The sequence below is a fragment of the Falco biarmicus genome, chromosome 7 (genome assembly GCF_023638135.1).
Source record: "Falco biarmicus isolate bFalBia1 chromosome 7, bFalBia1.pri, whole genome shotgun sequence".
NCBI lineage: Eukaryota > Metazoa > Chordata > Aves > Falconiformes > Falconidae > Falco > Falco biarmicus.
Genome location: NC_079294.1, coordinates 37,768,198 through 37,786,649, shown reverse-complemented (window position 1 = coordinate 37,786,649; position 18,452 = coordinate 37,768,198). Strand labels below are relative to the sequence as shown.

The following is an 18,452-nucleotide window of genomic DNA, read 5'->3' as shown; positions in this document are numbered from 1 at the left end:
AAGATTCATGGATGTGTTTGAATTTCAGGCTAGGGTTGTGTTTGCACACATATGTAAATCTGATATTTGGTCTAAAAATTTTTTTGAATCTCTGCTCTAAACCAGATTTGTTAATGTTAAGAATCTTTCTAGGAAGACTGATACATTTTTATTTTTTTAACTAAAGACAAACTTTTCTAGTTTCTGGAAATAAAAAACCCCACTGATCCATGACGGGCTATTCTAAGTTAACTTTTTGTCTAAAAAAGTACCTCTTGTCTAAAACCTCATTTTGTCAGGAACAACGTTTGCGTTATCTGAAGCAGCAAGAACGTCGTCAGCAGCAGTCTGTTTCTGAGAGTGAAAAGCTTCAAAAACTTAAAGAACGTGTTGAAACCCAAGAGACAAAGCTGAAAAAAATCCGTGCCATGAGGGGGCAAGTGGATTACAGCAAGATCATGAATGGCAACCTGTGTATGTGGAATTTTTATATAATTTAATTTAATTTACTATTCACTGCATGACTAGCAAATAATACTATGCTACTAGTCAATATAGCATTGAAGCAGGATTTCAGAATGTTTTTTGTTTTACAGAGGGTGCCGTGTTTCTATGATATTCGTATATGATGTCACTTTTTGTTTTATTTAGTCAGGCATAGGGTCAGAATAAGTCTGTGCTCTATTAGGAAATATTATTACTTAGCAAATTCCCAATACATAAATATTTTATATGTGCATACATGTACTAGATTTAAAACAATTGTGTTGTATTTATCAATACCTGTAGAATTAAAAAGTTAACAACTTCGGCTTTACTAAACTCTGTTTTGTTATTTTTTATCTTGTTAATTTTAGCAACAGAAATTGAGCATATAAGTGCCATGTTCCAGGAAAAGCAGCAGGAGCTACAGGCTGCAGTGTTAAAGGTGGATCAGCTTACTCAGCAACTGGAGGATTTAAGGAAAGGGAAACTGAATGGGTTTCAGTCCTACAATGGACAAATGACAGGACCTGCAGCAGTAGAACTAAAAAAGTTGTATCAAGAGCTACAGGTAAGTAATGGAGAGATGCTATTTGGATGATAGCTGTAGATTTTATAAAAGCTGAATTACTGCTGTTACAGGTGGCCATTTGGTTCTGTGATATCTCATAAAAGTAATGTATTGGAATGACGTTGATGTGTGAGTTTGTAGTTAGCATATAACCTCTTTTAAACAGAATCATTAGCTTTGAAAACTATTTTTGTTGTTGCTCATACACATAACTATACAAAGTATGCAAGTGTTCTGAAGGGCATTTCTCAGCCTCTAATACTGCAATATTGAATGTTGACATCTAGTATTTGTTTCAATCTCTCAATTTTATTTTTTTTCATTTTGGTCCTTTCTATTTTTCGGAGAACTACATGTAGCAGGCTCAGTTAAATGTCATCTTAACTTGGAGACGTGACTGTCCAGTAAATAAAACCAAATTTAAAGTATGTTGTGAAAATACAGCTATAATGTTTGCAGTAAATAAACAATATTTAACAATTTTAATAAACAATATATAAATTCCATAAGAATTAAATAACACATTGTAACAGAATCATCAAAAATATATGCTGCACTGTATTCACTGCACCATATAGTGCACTGTAGCTGCAGTATATTCACACAGTATTCCCTGTATCACTATCATAGGTCTTCCTCCAAGAAGATAATTACATCTGAAGTGTAGCTCTCACATGAGCAATTAAATACTCAATTGACATTGAAATTTTCTCCAGTTTTTATGTTTGAAAGTTAAGGAATACTTAATTGTGTGCCAAGGTATCGGGATCTGCAGACATTTTTATTTACTCATGTACTTTATTGTGATCAAGAAAACAACTCTAATATATATTTTAAATTAGTTCTGCTCATTTCTTTAGATGAGCAAATACAACATACAAATTAATCCATCACGTTTTCATTAATTGGGAATAAAGAACCTTTTTCCCCTTTCCTCATTTTTACAAGGCATATCTGCCTTTTGAGTATTTCTAAGTGCAAAGATGCTCAGAAGATAAAAATTTCTCTTGTGCTTCATAATGATCCCATGCAGGTTTTTTTTCGCATGTAACATTACCATGAAAATTGGAACACTGAGACAATACTGTCAGGCTTATTGAAGGTATGAAAACATGCCAATGGGAAAGCAAGAGAAATAATTATACAGACTGTCATGGTTGATTTAAACCTTAAAGGTAATCCATCCCCTAATCTACTGCAAACCTGCTGTGAAGGTTTCAGTTTAATCCCCATATAGAAAGGAAAATCTGTGCCTAGTCCCTGTACTAGTAGTTCAGTTAACCTCCCATCCAGATATAAAGAAGTTTCATGTGGAAATGGAAACAGAATCAATAGCATGATTTCGTTACAAGTTTTATATCATTTAGTTTTCATGATAGACAAACCATCTTGGTTAAACATAACTTTTAACAAACTATTTCTGACTTAATTTTTCATGGTGGAATTCAGTTTTGAAATGTTGTTATGCCTAATTCTTCAATCCATTTGCTATAAATGGAATGCAGTCTACATGTATTTAATAGGTATTCACTAGTGTATTAGGACATTCTTTCACTATTTGAAGAGTTTTTCGTGGTTACAAATGCTAATTTGACAGCCTGTATGGAAACATACATTAGAGACGTCAGAACAAGTTGCTGATCCAAGTTGCTTTGGGTTAACATGGGGTTTTTTTTCTTTTTTTCTTTATTCTTTTTTCTCTTTTTTTTTTCTTTTTTTAAGATTCGTAACAGGCTTAACCAGGAGCAGAACTCCAAGCTTCAGCAGCAGAAAGAACTCTTAAACAAACGCAATATGGAGGTGGCTATGATGGACAAGCGAATCAATGAGCTGCGTGAACGACTATACAAGAAAAAAGTTGAGGCACGTCAAAAAGAAAACATCCCTGTAAGATAAACTGTTAAAAGGGCCACGCTTTAGTTTATCAAGAACATAAAAAACCTGCAAAAGTGAATCTCACTTTTTCCCAGTAGAGTAATACAATTACATCTAAAGAACCTCTTTTAAAAGTAGCAAGCTTCTTAAAACTATTTTAAGGTTTTTCGTAGATATCAGAAAAACTGTTAGACAGAATGTGTTTTTTTATTTTTCTTTATGGCACAGACCATACTATATTAAAAACTATGGTAGCTTATATTTCTAAGAAGGAAAGTGTGATTATGGGCTGTGTTTCAAAGCATGAAAGCATAAAAATTGTTTTTTATAAAATTGACCTTCTGGTATGGACAGTTAATAAAAATATAAGTGGTCTGATAATGTTAGTCTTAATAGTTGTTTGGAACTTTGAAAAGAAATCAGATGCTCAGTAGGCCATTTATCTAAGGACTAGAGACATCAATTCTCGATTTCCATATGTATTCCTAGCTGGAGGTATTGCTTTTAAAAAATCCCATACATATTTGATCACTTAGGCAATTGGACTAAAATAAGTTCCTAAGAAAGGCACAATGAAAGAGACATTACACAGGTCTCTACAATAAACATATGTGCTGTGGCTGAGAAATTCAATTTTTGAGGCGTTGATTGTAGGTAATAAAATTTGTACCTTCTACCTTTTTTTTTTTTTTGGTAGAAGCATGGAGTATGATAACTTAATTATTAACCTGTTTTAGCTACAGTGCATGGTTCTAGATAATTAAATGTAGACCTCCTGTTCATGCACAAATGCCTAGATTAAATGGAAGTTCACGTTTCAATTTGTCTGATTTTTTTTAGTTGAATCGTATTAATGGAACTTCATCACCCCAGTCATCCTTGAGTGCTTCAGGAAGGGTGGCGGCAGTAGGACCTTACATCCAAGTTCCAAGTGCTGGCACTTATGCTGTACCAGTAGATCCAGTTAAACCACAGTCTCTCACCATTGCTTCTAGCTCAACACATGGAAGATCAAAATCTGGTAAGTACTTAAGTGTGGTGTTTATTAGTACACATTGTTTGGAAAGGAGTAATAAAGAAAAGGAGTAATCTTAGGAGACCTGCTGTTGGCATAATCTCTGAGTGGAAGAGGCAAGTTTTAGATGTCTTGGTACTGTTCTGTGAGATGGACATTAGTCATTTGATGTGAGCCATTTTTACCTCTTTCCATGAATTTTTCTTAGGAGACTGAGTGTTTTCTTCAAAATTTTACTAGCTGGTATACCGCTAAAAGGGGCACATGTTCCTTCACAGATTCTATGTTCTGTCTTTAATAGCTTTTAAATTCGTTTGTGTGTTTGAATATAATAATTAAATCAACTTTGTGGCAAACGATATTATAAACAACTATTTACAGTATGTTGCTTTTTGTCAAGTAAAAGAAAGCTTGTGAACAAGTAAAAATAGTATCGCTTCTGAGAAGCAGATTAAATAGGAAAATAGAATAAAACTGGGAGGTTTTTGCTCTGAGATGGAAGAATTTGAGGTGCTTGAAGCCTTTCTGAAAAGGAGTAACCTTAACATTGATGCTGTTCACTTGTTTCTGCCTTCATTAGTGAAGGATCTGCCCCTCCAGAGTACTCCCCTGAACCTGAAGTCCAAAACTGTCCCACATCTCCCATAATTAATAATTCAGTCTACATTATAAAATAGAATTTCTTCTTTTTTTTTTTTTTAATTTGTTGATGACTGAAGGAAGCAGGTCATGACATTTGTACCTTAAGTTCTCATTCTGGCAAAGCACACCTCTGGGCTCACATCTTAGCAAAATCAGAATTCGTAAGAAATGGTTAGCACAGAAAACATACAAAATACAAATTGAAATGCACAATCCTATTGGTCTAACCACAGGACTTAGTGTGCCTGGTCTCTCCTAGGAGATATCTAAAAATGAGATAAGAAGTGACCACTAGAGCAAAGCTGCTGCAATATTCACATACGTTCCAGTACTTAAAGCCGAATACTCAAACAAAGCTTGCAGCATGCTTCCAGGTGGGAGGAAGAGATGGAGGGAAGACAATCTGAACTTCTGTGTAGGGAAAGAATGACAGAAACGCCCTCCCAAAATTCCCAAACTCAGGAAGTGAAACTATCCTAACAAACAAACCCCATTCTTTTCCATTGATACTAGTGATTTAACAGTACCTTTAGTTTAATTCGAAGGCTGTACAAACCACATCACTGTGGATTTATGGAGAGGTCTTAAGAATATGGAATGACTTATTTGCTGAAGTGACATATTTTGCAAGTTTTGTTTTCAGACATGTGGATTTCTCTTCCATATATGGGAAAGGCCAGTTCTTAACTTTAATGTTCACCAATGAAAAATGATTCACTGTTTTGTAAATATCAACCTCAGAAGAGACACATACCCACTTCTAGACCTGCCTCAGGAGGTTACAAGATCTCTGAATGATAACTTTTTTTTTTATAAAAGTAATTATTCTGCCTTAGGACTGACTTTGTGTTTTATTACTCTGAAGGTACTTGAATAAATTGCATTAAGATAGATTTATGTAAGAAGCTTATATGCTTCCAGGAAGGAGAGAAATTGAGAATTTTTTTCAACTGTCATGCTTTTCTCATTATCTGAGTGTTCCTGTTCTGATTTCTCCATTGTCATTGTTATAATTTTCCCACCACTTTTTTTTCTTTCTTTTTCTGTGTAACTGGATCTGCCTTGGTGTGTCCGGTAGAGACAGACTGTGGGTGTGTGAAAAAATCTCCAGACACCTGGAAGGTTTCTGATTTAGACATAATAGTGGATCCTATTCTGTCACCTCCCACTTCTCTTCAGTCTGCTGTTCACAATGTCATCCGCCTGGCACCTACTCTCTTTGACACCCAGCACTGTGAGTCCATAGAAGATCTCTGGGTAGCTAAGAACTCAGGTTTTAATATGGTCATCTGAGCTCTTGCATACAGATGCATATTAAACAGCATCTTTAGAACTTGTGTTGTAGTCTAGCATGCGGAAGATGCTGCTGAGATGTAAAATTGTTGAGAAGTTGCTTTTCGTCTTTGAAGGAAACAGATTTGCAGCAAATCCATTCCTAGAGTCCTGGAGTAGTGTACTAGGGTTGAGTTTTCTTCACTGGAAAACCTTGAAATTTTCTAATTGTTGTTAGAAAATTTGTGGCAATCACCAAAGCATGTTTTAGTATATCTCAGATTAGATGGATGTGTTACATACGGGTTTTGCTTGATTTATTTTGTGGGAAGCTTTCAGTTTCCATGTTGCACTGGCCCCAGAGTTGGGATGAAAGCTCGCTCTGTCCAAGTCAATAGCAAGAATCTTGTTAACTTCCATTGGACAAAAACGTTATACTTTGCACTTCAGTTGCTATAGTAAGCATACTGGGTCCAGACCTACAAAAAATTTTAGGTGCAGTCAGAGCAAGTGCACAAAATGTGTCTGCATGTCACTGTCTTATCTATGTAAATGTAAAATAGACCAGTGAGAGTCTTACAAGCAGTAGACAAGAAGGTACGTTTGGAGGGGAAAAGGAAGCCAGTTGGCTAAAATGCCTATGGGATGGCTGAGAGCAGGAGCTAGTGAGGGCACGTCAGAAGGGCGTTGCCATCAAATGGGTAAGTGTCAGGGACCTGTTCAGTCTAACCAAAGATAGCAGCAGGCAAGATTTTGTTTGGTTGCCTCCATTTAGCTCCTGTCATGCAGCGTCTGGCGTCATACGCTGCGGTTGCAGATTGCAACAGCTTAGTTAAGTGCCTGAGATTCAGCTTGGGTTGTTGGGAGTATGTGAGAGAGGCGCTCATAAAAAGTACATGGCAGTTGACAAGTCTGCCAGATTGTAATGTGAAGGACGTGAAAGTGGGAACAGTTGCCTTCTGATGTTTATATAAGTACAACAAAACAGAGAAGTTAGAGAGAGGAGGGAGTCTAAATTTACTTCCAGTCTGTTACCTCAGAATCTGGGGATGAACATGCTAATATTTGAAATTCCAAGGATTACAAAAGGTTCTTGTATCACTGTCTTTCTAATAGAAGAGTGTGGGCTTGTATTTGCAGGTAAGAGAATTAATTAAATTCTTTTGGACTTTTGCTGTTGTTACTGTAAGTGCTTTCTGAATAGCTAAACTTACAGCTAAAGATGCTTTTATGTTTAACCATAACCTTACTGGAGTTATGGAATGTCCTATGTGTATTGTACAACAAATATTAATTCAGTGCATAGTTGTAAAATTTGCCATTTAGGGTCAAAGTGTTTCGATGGCCATCTTTTTGGGTCTTGCTCTTGATACCAGATGATTAAAACCAATAACAAACAAACAAAAAACCCAACATGTCCAGTTCTTGGATGTTGCCACTACTAAAGCTTAGCATCGTTACTTTACATCCTGGCAGTCTGCAAGTGTGAAAAGTGATTTCTGGACTATATACAATATGCTCAGTGTAAAAAAAACATGCAAGTGTTAAACCTATTTTAATGACCAAACACAAAAATACTCTTGCTCCAGAGTAATTAACTCTCCAAATTCAAACACAGTTGATCTTGATTTGAAAGTTTAATACAATATAGTGTATGTAATATTAAGGAATAATCTACATGTATAATTACAAAATAATTGGTGTGGTAGCTTAAATGCAAGAAGTATAACTATCTTCTGCTCGCTTAAAAAATGGTATGATTTTAACAAACTTATAAATAGGTTTATGAGCTAACAGAGTGAATTTGCCGTCATAGTGAAAACATTGGGTGGCAATTATTAAGAAATTTTCAGGTCATTTCGGGGGGCAGGCAGAGGGGAGAAAAGGAATACTCAATAGAGGGGTAAGTCTCATGAATAGAAAGTACAAGTGGTGATGTTAAATTTACTGTAATTAGAATGTTACCATGCAGCTTATTCTTAGACTATCTACTATACCAGACAGAAGATGGCAAAGAATTCATAAATAGTATTGCTGGTTCTGTTTTCTAGGAACTTAAACTGAAATGGGAAACTTTGTTGTTATATACCTGATTTTCATTTGATGTTGTCTCTCTATATTCAGAAATCTCAGTAAATCTACACACACACAAATTCCCCTCCATTTTAGTTGTTACTCTCTAGTAAAGTTGGTTACATGTTACATGTCACCTTTACTGATATGTACTGCTCCCCAAAGATAATTACAGGCAGTAAGGAAGGAGAAGTGATCTCTGGTCTCCTTAGAGTAAGAGAAACCTATAGTTTAATCTTTTAAAGGCAAATCAAAGCTTAGGATCTAACCAGGGATCTATTTAGTTACTATAAAACAGATCTAATTATCAGGCTATTTAAAATCTGTTGCTTACTTAGATAACAAACTAAATAGTCTCACGCAGTTAATAAAGTAACATATCAATGCATCTAGGACTTCATTAAGGATTTGTTGCCTCAGTTTATGTGCAGCTATGCATGATTTCTTGCATATTATGAAAATAAAAGCCCATGACTTGTATCTTGATGCTGTGAGTTGAAGCTGTCAGCTGACTTTATAAAAATTCTTTAAAAGTAAATCTCTGGGGCTGTTCTTATCAGGTGAGTATGTTGAAGAAAAACAAAAGGTAAGTTAACTTCCATTTCCAGCAAAGGAATTTATGCTTTTGTTCCACCCCATTGTTGAATGGAGTTTTTTACATCCTGTTATGAGTGAATGAATCTAGTAACCATAGTTTAAATATGGAGTAAGTCCACTCAGAGCTTACGTAGCTTTAACATGTAGTGTCTCTGGATAGTATCAAATATGTTGGTGAAGTGTTTCTGTAAGAAGGATTTTTGTTCTGAATTTGTTTGCTGTCAAATAGCAGAATATGCAATGCTCAAACCAAAATTTCAACCATATCTTTTTTTCTATAGAAATTTTCAATACAATTTGAATGTCAAAGGGTAATGAGAAGTGATTGGGCAATGAGTATCAGTTTCTGAATCAAACATTAATAGTGACTTATCTCATTTCTGGAATCAAATTAATCCTGTTGTAATCCAAGCTATTGTGTTTCACGTTTTGCTTATTTACAGTGGTGGTGTGGATTATCTTAAATACAGTATTTTTGTCTGTTTTCAAGCTAATGATGGCAACTGGCCAATACTTAAACAGAGCTCAACGCCTGTGGTCAAACCCCCTCAGATCTCCAACACAGACTGGAAAGAATCAAGCATGGATACTGCTTTAAAACAAGGAACTATATCCAGCCAGCCTTTGCCAACTTCAGTATTAGGAAGTACTGATAAGCTGGTGGGTTTCATCTGTGATATATTTATAGATCTGTTTTGCTGACATGAACTTTTGGCTTCCATACCTGAACTCACTTCAGTTGCATACAGAACTAGTTTCCCTGCTGCTGTTCTTAAATAGTCACAAAGAAAATTACCTTTGTATTCCTTCTATTCCTTTCTGTTCTTACCACATGACAGTATTTATTTTTTCCAACTTCAGTAGTTTGTATTCCTTTCTGTTCTTCTACATACCTGGTCCCCCCTTTTCTCTCCCTTTGCTTCTCCTAATCATCTCCCCCACCTTTCTGTTTTTCTAATTCAAATCTTTGTTAGTCTTTTTTCTTGGTGTAATTATGATTTTTTTTAAATGCAGTCTTCTTTTTTTTGTCTCGCAAAAGAAGTCATTAAATCCATCCTTGAGTGAGTCCACTGGTGGTGGTTTTTTGCAGTGTTGTTCTAGTACTTTATGAATTCTTTAAGACTCTGATCTTTAAAGAATAAGGACGTCGTCTTTAAATAGTTTTGGTAAAGTGCTACCACACTGTATATTATCAAATACATTATCAACTAGATACTGAGACCCAGAACCTAGAACAGGTTATTCAGGCTTTGAAAGTATGCAGGTGGTTTTGGATTCATATAAATGTACTACAGCTGAAGATGCCTTTAAACAGCAGCCTCTGCGTGATGTACAGTGAGGTCTTGTGATAAATTCAGGTAGAATCTTACCTAGTGATTAAAGAACACAAATTGTTATATTTACTGCTTTGCTGTCACACGACATTATTAGTATGTTTTGTTGACTGAGGAATATTCTCGCTCACAAATACTTTATTTAATTAAACGGTATATACTGTTCTTACATAGGGTCTTGACCTGGGGAAGGTGCCACCGACAGTTCCTGGCGTAAGCAAGCAGTTGCCTCAAAACTATGGGACCTATCCAAGTCCAGTTCCCTTAGGAACAGGTTCTACAAATTCTCTAGAAAGAAGGAAGGATGGCAGCCTGCCCAGACCTGGCACTAGTATAACAAATCGGCAAAGACCTGTTCCGCTTCCGCCACCAAGCAATGCACATCAGCCCAGCTCTTCACAGCAGATTCAACAGAGAATTTCTGTACCTCCCAGCCCTACGTATCAACCTTCCGGTCCCCCCTTGTTTCCAGGAGGAGATGGCAGGCCAGAACTCCCTTTAACTGTGGCAATCAGACCTTTTCTAGCTGATAAAGGATCAAGACCTCAGTCTCCTCGAAAAGGGCCACAGACAGTGAACTCCAGTTCCATCTACTCAATGTATCTCCAGCAAGCAACACCACCAAAGAATTATCAACAAGCTGTATACAATACTTTAAACAAGTCAGTAAAAGCAGGTAGAATATTTTTTTTTTTTTTTTTTTTTTTTTTTTTTGCTTTGAAGTAGACTGTTGAGATCTACTTACTGGGCTTAGTTTACTTTCCATATTAGTTTGAAAAACTTGTCTAAATCTGTGAGAAGAGGAAAGGTATTTTTATGTGCACAGTGTGGCAGAAAAATGATCCCATGTATTTTGGGGGTGATAAGTATACACTCAGCTAACTTTTCCTTAGAACAGGATGCAATTAGAACAATATAGTCTGGTTACTCTACCAATACTTTCATAAACAAGTTGAAAAAACAGTGTCTAGAGAGGAGAGTTTTTCTTCTTTTACTGTTTCCTCAGGAAAGAGGAAAAACATTCCAGGTGTTACTTGTAGCTTGTAATGGTAAGAAGCATCACCATCACCAACAGGTGAGTATTTATTTCTGTCTTGACAGGCTCTGATACAATTAATTTGATGTTTTTTCTTTCTGCATTAGTGTCAAACGAGTAGCAACAGAGACATGCAATTTATTTGCAAATATTTTATTACTTAATTTGAGAACAGTTCTTCACTGTTTTCTCTCTTTCTTTTCTTCAGTCTACGGAAAACCTGTATTACAATCTGGTTCAACTTCTCCCTCACCCTTGCCATTCCTTCATGGTTCTTTGCCTGCGCAGACTTCCTCACAGCCACAGTCACAGCCTCAGACTGAGGTATCTGAAAAAGATCAAGAGCTGGAAAATGCTCCGCCATCCAGTGAAAACAGCAATGTGGAAAACATTCCTCGTCCTCTCAGTCCTACTAAGCTGACACCTATTGTGCACTCACCCCTACGCTATCAAAGCGATGCTGACCTTGAAGCTCTAAGAAGAAAATTGGCCAATGCCCCTAGGCCATTAAAGAAGCGTAGTTCTATCACTGAACCAGAAGGCCCAAGTGGACCAAATATACAAAAATTGTTGTATCAGCGCTTTAATACTCTGGCTGGAGGAATAGAAAGTGCTCCTTTTTATCAGCCAAGCAATCCACAGGACTTCATAGGCATCTTAGCTGATGTTGATAATGGTAACACTAGTACCAATGGCAATATTGAAGAACCGATTTCCATACAGCCTACAGTTCCCCTCCCTGATGAGCCACCCCCTTCGTCAGATGCCAACGATAATGAATTACCTTCCCCTGCTACCGAGGAACTGATAAGCACTGAAACCACAAATCAAACCTCTGAGACAACTGAAGATAACAACAATAATCCTGCTATAGTTCCTTCTACTGAAGAGTCATCCAGTCCCACACCTGAGGTCAGTTCACCAGTAGAAGATGAAGCTCCTTTGCCACCTGCTGTTCCTCCTCCACTTCCTCCAGTAAGTAACAAAGCAAAAAGACAGTTTTTTGAACTATAGAATTAGCTGTGTGTTTAAGTGCAACTGGAAGATGGTAGGATGCTAAGCAGTATGTTTGCACTTCACGTTTCATATTAAAAGAAAAGAAAAACCAGGGGAGCTCCAAGGAGTATTCTGGTGGATTAGTTATACTGCTGTAGCTGTTTAATAATAAAGCTGTTAATGGAGGTAACAGGAGATTGTGTATGTACTTTAGGTTGTAGAACTTTTTTAGGGATATACTCTTGTAGAACTAATTCTGGAATCTGAGATTCCATTAAAAATACTCATTTCCCTGGGCCTACAAAACAATTTGTTTGCAACTAAGGGTAAGCTGTATCAGTGGGAAGCTTTTTAATTTGCAGGCAAGCCAAAATAACTGTTCTGGGAGAAGTGTGCTCCTTTTCCCCTCTCAGCAGAGTTGTGAGACCATGGCCAACACTAACAGCAACACAGCTGACTTGTTTTAGCAGAAATGTTTTTTCTAATGGGCTTGTCACATAATTTGAATCGCTTTCAAAGGCCCTCCTCCAGCTGCACCAAAATCTTTTAAATACTTGTCATTACCAAAATCTACAGCATATGGAGAATTGGAAATAGGGAGAAAACTGAATTTTATTTGTAGTTGTTGATGTATGACGCACTTTAACATTAGTTTCAAAGAACATCTCCACTTTCTGGTTCATCTGGGGAACTTGCATTCCTCTGACAACTGGACTGCAGTGTGCACAGAGCCCTGAATGCATTTTCCATGAGCACAAGCGGGCCAGGATACTTCTGGGAGAATGGAACATGCTGGCAACAGATACTATTCGTACTGTGAGAGGCTTATTTTCCAAACTGAAATAGCCATACTAAATAGGAGCATGAATGAAAATGGATCTTATACAGTGTTAGACACTAAAAGCATTCTATAAAAGCTGTAGTTTTTTTCTGGAATATATTTTCTGGAAAAAATAATGTTTTTTTCTGGAAGGTGGCAAGAACGCATGTGAATGATTCAAAATATTCTCAAAGTGCATTTCCGTGTTTCAGATCTTGAGAATGCTTCCTCCGATAACACCAGCTAGAACGTCACATAAAACAGCTTCATGTTCTGTACTTTTCTTTCCCACAGCAAAACTCTTTGTAGGTACTGACCTACAGCAGGTACTTTCGCTATTTCAAGGCAAAGATTACTCCGAGTAGAGAATGATACTCGGGCTTAATTGTGTCATGCTTTCTAGTCTAAGCAAAAGTTTTGACAGTGCCTGAGACAATCCACCAGAAACACATTCAGCTTGTATTAGATACAATTAAGATAGTCGTGCTCAAAAATCATTGACTTAAGTACTTCATTTCTTGTACTCGCTACCATTAATTAGAAGCTTCTAAATGATATTGGTGTGTTTTTTTCATTTTTTGACTGGATAAGACGTAGTGAGATATTGAGCCTTTTATTTAGAGACTTTGACAGAAATGTTTGCATAGTTAGCTAATTACCATTCAAGAAGGATGGGATTCTTCATTGAGTTAAAAAGTAACTGAATCAATTTGTACTACTTACGGGAGCTGAAATGATGCCTTCCAACCTTCATCTCTACTCAGACAAAACGTACCAACTTGAAGAAACCTAACTCTGAAAGAACAGGCCACGGTTTGAGAGTGAAGTTCAATCCATTGGCCCTTCTCCTAGATGCTTCTTTGGAGGGAGAATTTGATCTTGTACAACGAATCATATATGAGGTGAGATTCTAGACAATGGCAACCTCTTTAGATATTTAGAAGAAGAAAAAAAGTTGCTGAACTATTTTACGTTTTCAATAGGTTGATGATCCCAGTAAACCAAATGATGAAGGAATTACACCTTTGCATAACGCAGTGTGTGCTGGTCATCACCACATTGTGAAGTTCCTGCTTGATTTTGGTGTAAATGTAAATGCAGCAGATAGTGACGGGTGGTAAGTGTCAAGATTTTTAACTTGGCATCTGGGAGAAATGCCATTTTGATGCACACTCAAGATTTAGTCGAGACCTGTTTTGGGAACCATTTCCTTCCCTTTTACACCTAGGAAGTGAGCACATTCTGATCTGTGTTCAACTCCTGTGCAAGCACACTTAAATCATAAAGTACATTACTTTTTGGTTTTCCTTAGGGGTATAGTTGCCTTTCTTGCTCAGATGCTGAAATAATTAAACTGTAAATAAAACATGACAAAAGTTAATTTGGTTAAGTTTCACCTTCATATAACTCGCCACAGATTTTGGTGTCCTTGAAGAATCTAGCCTTACAGGTAGGTGTAGCACTTTAGAGGTGTTTGGAGGGGATGTGAAGCCTTGCTGTGCTGATCTGTTTCACTCGCCTTTGTTCTGCCTTTCAAATTTCCTCATATTGGAAAATACCTTTTTATACCCAGCAGCTTTCTAAGCTATGAGAACAGACATTTTTGCTAACATCTGTTTTATAATGTGTGGCTGTACTTGGAGTCAGGTAAATCCTGGAGTGCACTCCAGTTGCTTAGCAGGTTTTGAACAATGCATACATAGGCTATAATCATAAAGAACAATTTTCTTTAAAACTGACAGGCTAAACTCTATTGCAAAAGCTAGGATTCATGGAAGTTGTTTTTTTTCATGTATACACTTTTGCTTTATTTCAGGACACCCTTGCATTGTGCTGCTTCTTGCAATAGTGTTCATCTCTGTAAACTGCTGGTTGAATCTGGGGCAGCTATTTTCGCTTCAACTATAAGTGATATAGAAACTGCTGCAGACAAGTGTGAAGAGATGGAAGAAGGCTATATTCAGTGTTCCCAGTTCTTGTATGGTAAGCTGTGATACTACTTCAGAAACTTTTAGCTTTTTTTTTTTTTTTTTTCTCTCTCTGATATGCATGAAACATCTGCCTAGGCCCCAGATTTGACAATACTGCCCATCAACCACCTGTTCTTTCAAAATAGTAAAAGCAGAGTAGTATTTTCATTATTGCATTGCTCATAGCCCTTCTGTTCTTTGAGTTACTTTGCAGGGTCCTTCTAATGTTAGATTTCTAAAGTTTAATTTGGCTTAATTTCAAGGAAATGCTTCCATGGGGAGGTTTTGACAGCAACAGTGAGTCATCAGTTATCTTGACAGAGATATTCCTAACCTCCAGGTGCACAAATTTCTAGATCACATGAATACATACATATACTTTATGAATAATTAATGAAGGGATGTATTTGGAGAGAGAGAGAGTGTGTGTGTATATATAAATAAAATGTGTATTTTGCAAGAAAAGTACCTGGATGTAACAGACAAGTTTTTAATTTCCATCAGAAGCTGTAAGTTTCATTAAGGCTCTATACACTTGACGTTGCTGGTTTTCAAAAGGTTCCAAGTGCTACTGTGTAAGGCAGCCCTGTGAGAAACATAACAGCAGTTATAGAAAGCTGCTTTGCTCAAACATTTGTAAAACTACTTTTATTCTCATTTGAATGTAAGATTGTAAAGTTTCTATTGTGTATATAATAAGAGGAAAACATTACGCTCTAAATTGGTTTAAAACATTCTGTAAAGTTTGGTTTTATCACAGTTAAACTTCTGAAAGTATTTCGTCATGGAAGTGCAGAATATTGTTCATGAAACTTTTATAAATAACAGACTAATATTTGGGCCACAGTGTCCATACTAAAAAACTTGGGGAGAAACCCAAGGTATTTTACTGTCTAGTGCGTTCTCCAATCTGTTGTTAACAGGAGTGCAGGAGAAGTTGGGAGTGATGAATAAAGGAGTGGTGTACGCTCTGTGGGATTACGAAGCCCAGAATAATGATGAGTTGTCATTTCACGAGGGTGATGCCATTACTATTCTAAGACGTAAGGACGACAATGAAACAGAGTGGTGGTGGGCCCGCCTCAATGACAAAGAAGGCTATGTGCCTAAAAACCTTCTTGGGGTAAGTTCTTCTTATTTTTTACTTCCTCCTGAAGCAGGAACGCCAGATGGATCTTTGGTCAGAATCCCTCTGTGTATGAAGTGGCACAAAGCAGATTATCTTTATTCTTTCTGGCCTCTGTGTCATTACAAACAAAAAGGAGAGGCTATGTTTAGGAGATTAGTGCTGTTTTTCATTTGGCAAGTTAATACATTTAATGTAGTTTATGCTTTAATCTTTAACAAGCTTTTTTTTTCCCCCCTTGGCTAAAATATAGGGCCCCTACGTAAAGTGCAGTGGCTCTATTTAGGCAGCTTGAAGCTTTGGCCCAGGAAGTTCTGTAGGAAGGGTTTTAATACCTGGCACGAGCTAAGCAATATATAGATATGTAGAAATTTAGAACTTTCAGGAAGGAGTCTTGAAGATGACAACTGTAGGCAAGTTGGGAACACTGCTACCATGGGAGATGGGGAACATATGGCTACTAAGTAGAGAGATACAGGGGACAGAACACGTAAGGGAACCGTACGGAGCAGGAAGGAAGCCCTCTGGGGCTCAACAGGGAATTCTTGTACTTACGTCAAAGCGTCCGTCCTTTGGTCTTGTCTGGGATCTTGGAGCTAAACGAATGAAGTCACCCTCACAGCAGCAATTTTGCTGCTGCTGCCAGGAGTAAGTCAGCCCTTGGCATCCTGCTGTTTCTGTGTGATTTTTCAAAGGTTACCTAAGAACATGCTGTAGCTTACCAAAACTTCCTCCCCCCACCCCCCAAACACTTCATCTCCCAGTTCTTGTTAGCAAGTACCCCTTGGTTATAACTGAACTGATTTATATTTAACTTGGTATCAAGCACGCAAAGCCTAATACTTTTATTCTGTTTTTACAGTTATATCCACGAATAAAACCTAGACAGCGAACCCTTGCTTGAAATCGGTTGTACAACAGTGCAATACCGTGCTGGTAACTGGAAACTTAAAACATACACTGGAGCCATCATTTTTGATCATTTCACACAGAGAAATAAAACTATGACATTTAGTTTTAATGGTGCTTTCTCTTGTTAAATGGACAGCATCCACGATTTTCAAGATCTGCAGTTTGTAAATGAGGATCGTTTTTATGTGACCCACCACTGATGAGGACAGTGATACCTCCACTACCTACAGTGTTGCGCCAACTATCATCTAAAGCAGTGTTTTAAGTTAAAAGTTCCATGGTAGGAGCTTTCTTGTGTTCAATGTTCAGAGGTGTCATTTGCGGAGTGCAGATACGCTGTCCAGTTTGCTCCAACCCCACAGTAACTGTCCCACGTCAGGACTTTGGACATTTTGTTCGATACCAGTGAATGTTGAGTTCTTATTACTGATCAACTTTTTGGGTTCTAGGACACAAGATCTTCACCTATTACATGTGTAACTTAAGTAGTCACCAAAGCTTGATGAAGGCTAGGATTTTAAGTGTTTACATGCTCTACACTTCAATCCTGGTCTAGACAACCCTGACAAAAGCTTTTACATAATCTGGCATCTAGTATTTGCATTTAGAATCAAGCTAGTATTTGTACACATCTCAAAATCCCTACACAGTATTTCACTTGGTGTTTTCTTTTCTGACTATTCAGCCTACAGCACCAGTGTTACCTCTGCTAATGTAAAGGATCCCCTACTAACCACCCGAGCTTGTCCGTCCTGGACACAACAGTTAGTACCGAACTTGCAGCAGCTTAAGGGATTTGTATGTCTGCATGGATGAAAGTGCAATAGTTGAAAAGGGTAAGAGTCCGGGTAAGGGTTATACTGTGTCATTTGAAGTCTGCCTGAGTCAGTCTAGAAGAAAATATGAAGGATGGGATAGAAGTAGAAAGAGGGTAGTGTAGATGTTAAGTCAAGGAGAAGAAAGAAACAAAGTTTAGGGAAGGATTTAAGAAAGGCAATAGCTTACTTGAGGACAGTTTCTGTGGTTCTTGGCAGCCTAAATCTGTTGCCAAGGCAAGTTATGCAATAACCTATTCCACTACGTTGTAGTTTCACGCAACAAAAAAGGAAAAAAAAAGGCAAAAAAAAAAAAGGCACTTCACTGGAATTTTAATTGTACATGATTTTATATACCAAAACTATATTTTGAATTTCCCATTATAAGTTTTAGCCATATTTCTTGTAATTTTCTCCCATTTAACAGTATGCAATTTGATTAATTCTTCATGTACAAGTTCTGTGTATAATTTATATATCCATTTCTGCAGTGCTGTAACTTGCTTTTACCACAGGTTAGCATTAACTGTATATATTGTGGTGAAAAGTGAAAGGGTATTATTGTTGAAGAATTTGCTACATGAATGTGATGATTTCAAGAGCCTATGATACACTAATTCAGAGAACATGTAAATGTGCACAATAAAGTACTGCTAAGGCATGGCTGCATTCTCCAGTATCTTTATACAGGGAGCAAGGATAGACAGGCCTTTGGTCACAGCCGACACAAAAAGGTTAGTTCTAGCTTGCGGTGTTCTATCTGCTAACTCATGCTTCCTCACGGCTTTACCAGCTGCACAAAAAATGACTTGCCCAGCAGCTTTGGAACCTCCTCACACTAGTTCTCCAGCATTCCAGCTGTGCCAAATTAATGCTTGTCTAGAACAGCCTTCAAGGGTCCTTTAGACACAAGCTGTGTTCACATACGCAATTTTT

The 18,452-nt window shown here is 37.2% G+C and overlaps 1 protein-coding gene across 6 annotated transcripts in view; it reads left to right on the top strand.

The window, feature by feature from the left end:
• PPP1R13B (protein phosphatase 1 regulatory subunit 13B) overlaps window positions 1-18,177 on the top strand; it is a 68,942-nt gene extending 50,765 nt beyond the window's left edge. For 3 of the 6 annotated variants that reach the window (XM_056346683.1, XM_056346681.1, XM_056346687.1), the window contains 13 exons: window positions 279-453; window positions 837-1,033; window positions 2,756-2,920; window positions 3,749-3,929; window positions 5,644-5,799; window positions 8,998-9,167; window positions 10,016-10,517; window positions 11,086-11,852; window positions 13,458-13,595; window positions 13,677-13,810; window positions 14,510-14,676; window positions 15,587-15,786; window positions 16,652-18,177. In XM_056346683.1, the coding sequence (XP_056202658.1) occupies window positions 279-453; window positions 837-1,033; window positions 2,756-2,920; window positions 3,749-3,929; window positions 5,644-5,799; window positions 8,998-9,167; window positions 10,016-10,517; window positions 11,086-11,852; window positions 13,458-13,595; window positions 13,677-13,810; window positions 14,510-14,676; window positions 15,587-15,786; window positions 16,652-16,693 (2,994 nt within the window). In that variant the 3' untranslated portion in view covers window positions 16,694-18,177. The remainder of the gene's footprint in view (window positions 1-278; window positions 454-836; window positions 1,034-2,755; window positions 2,921-3,748; window positions 3,930-5,643; window positions 5,800-8,997; window positions 9,168-10,015; window positions 10,518-11,085; window positions 11,853-13,457; window positions 13,596-13,676; window positions 13,811-14,509; window positions 14,677-15,586; window positions 15,787-16,651) is intronic. The other 3 variants (XM_056346682.1, XM_056346685.1, XM_056346684.1) reach the window with 3 other exon arrangements.
• Window positions 18,178-18,452: the final 275 nt, after the last annotated feature.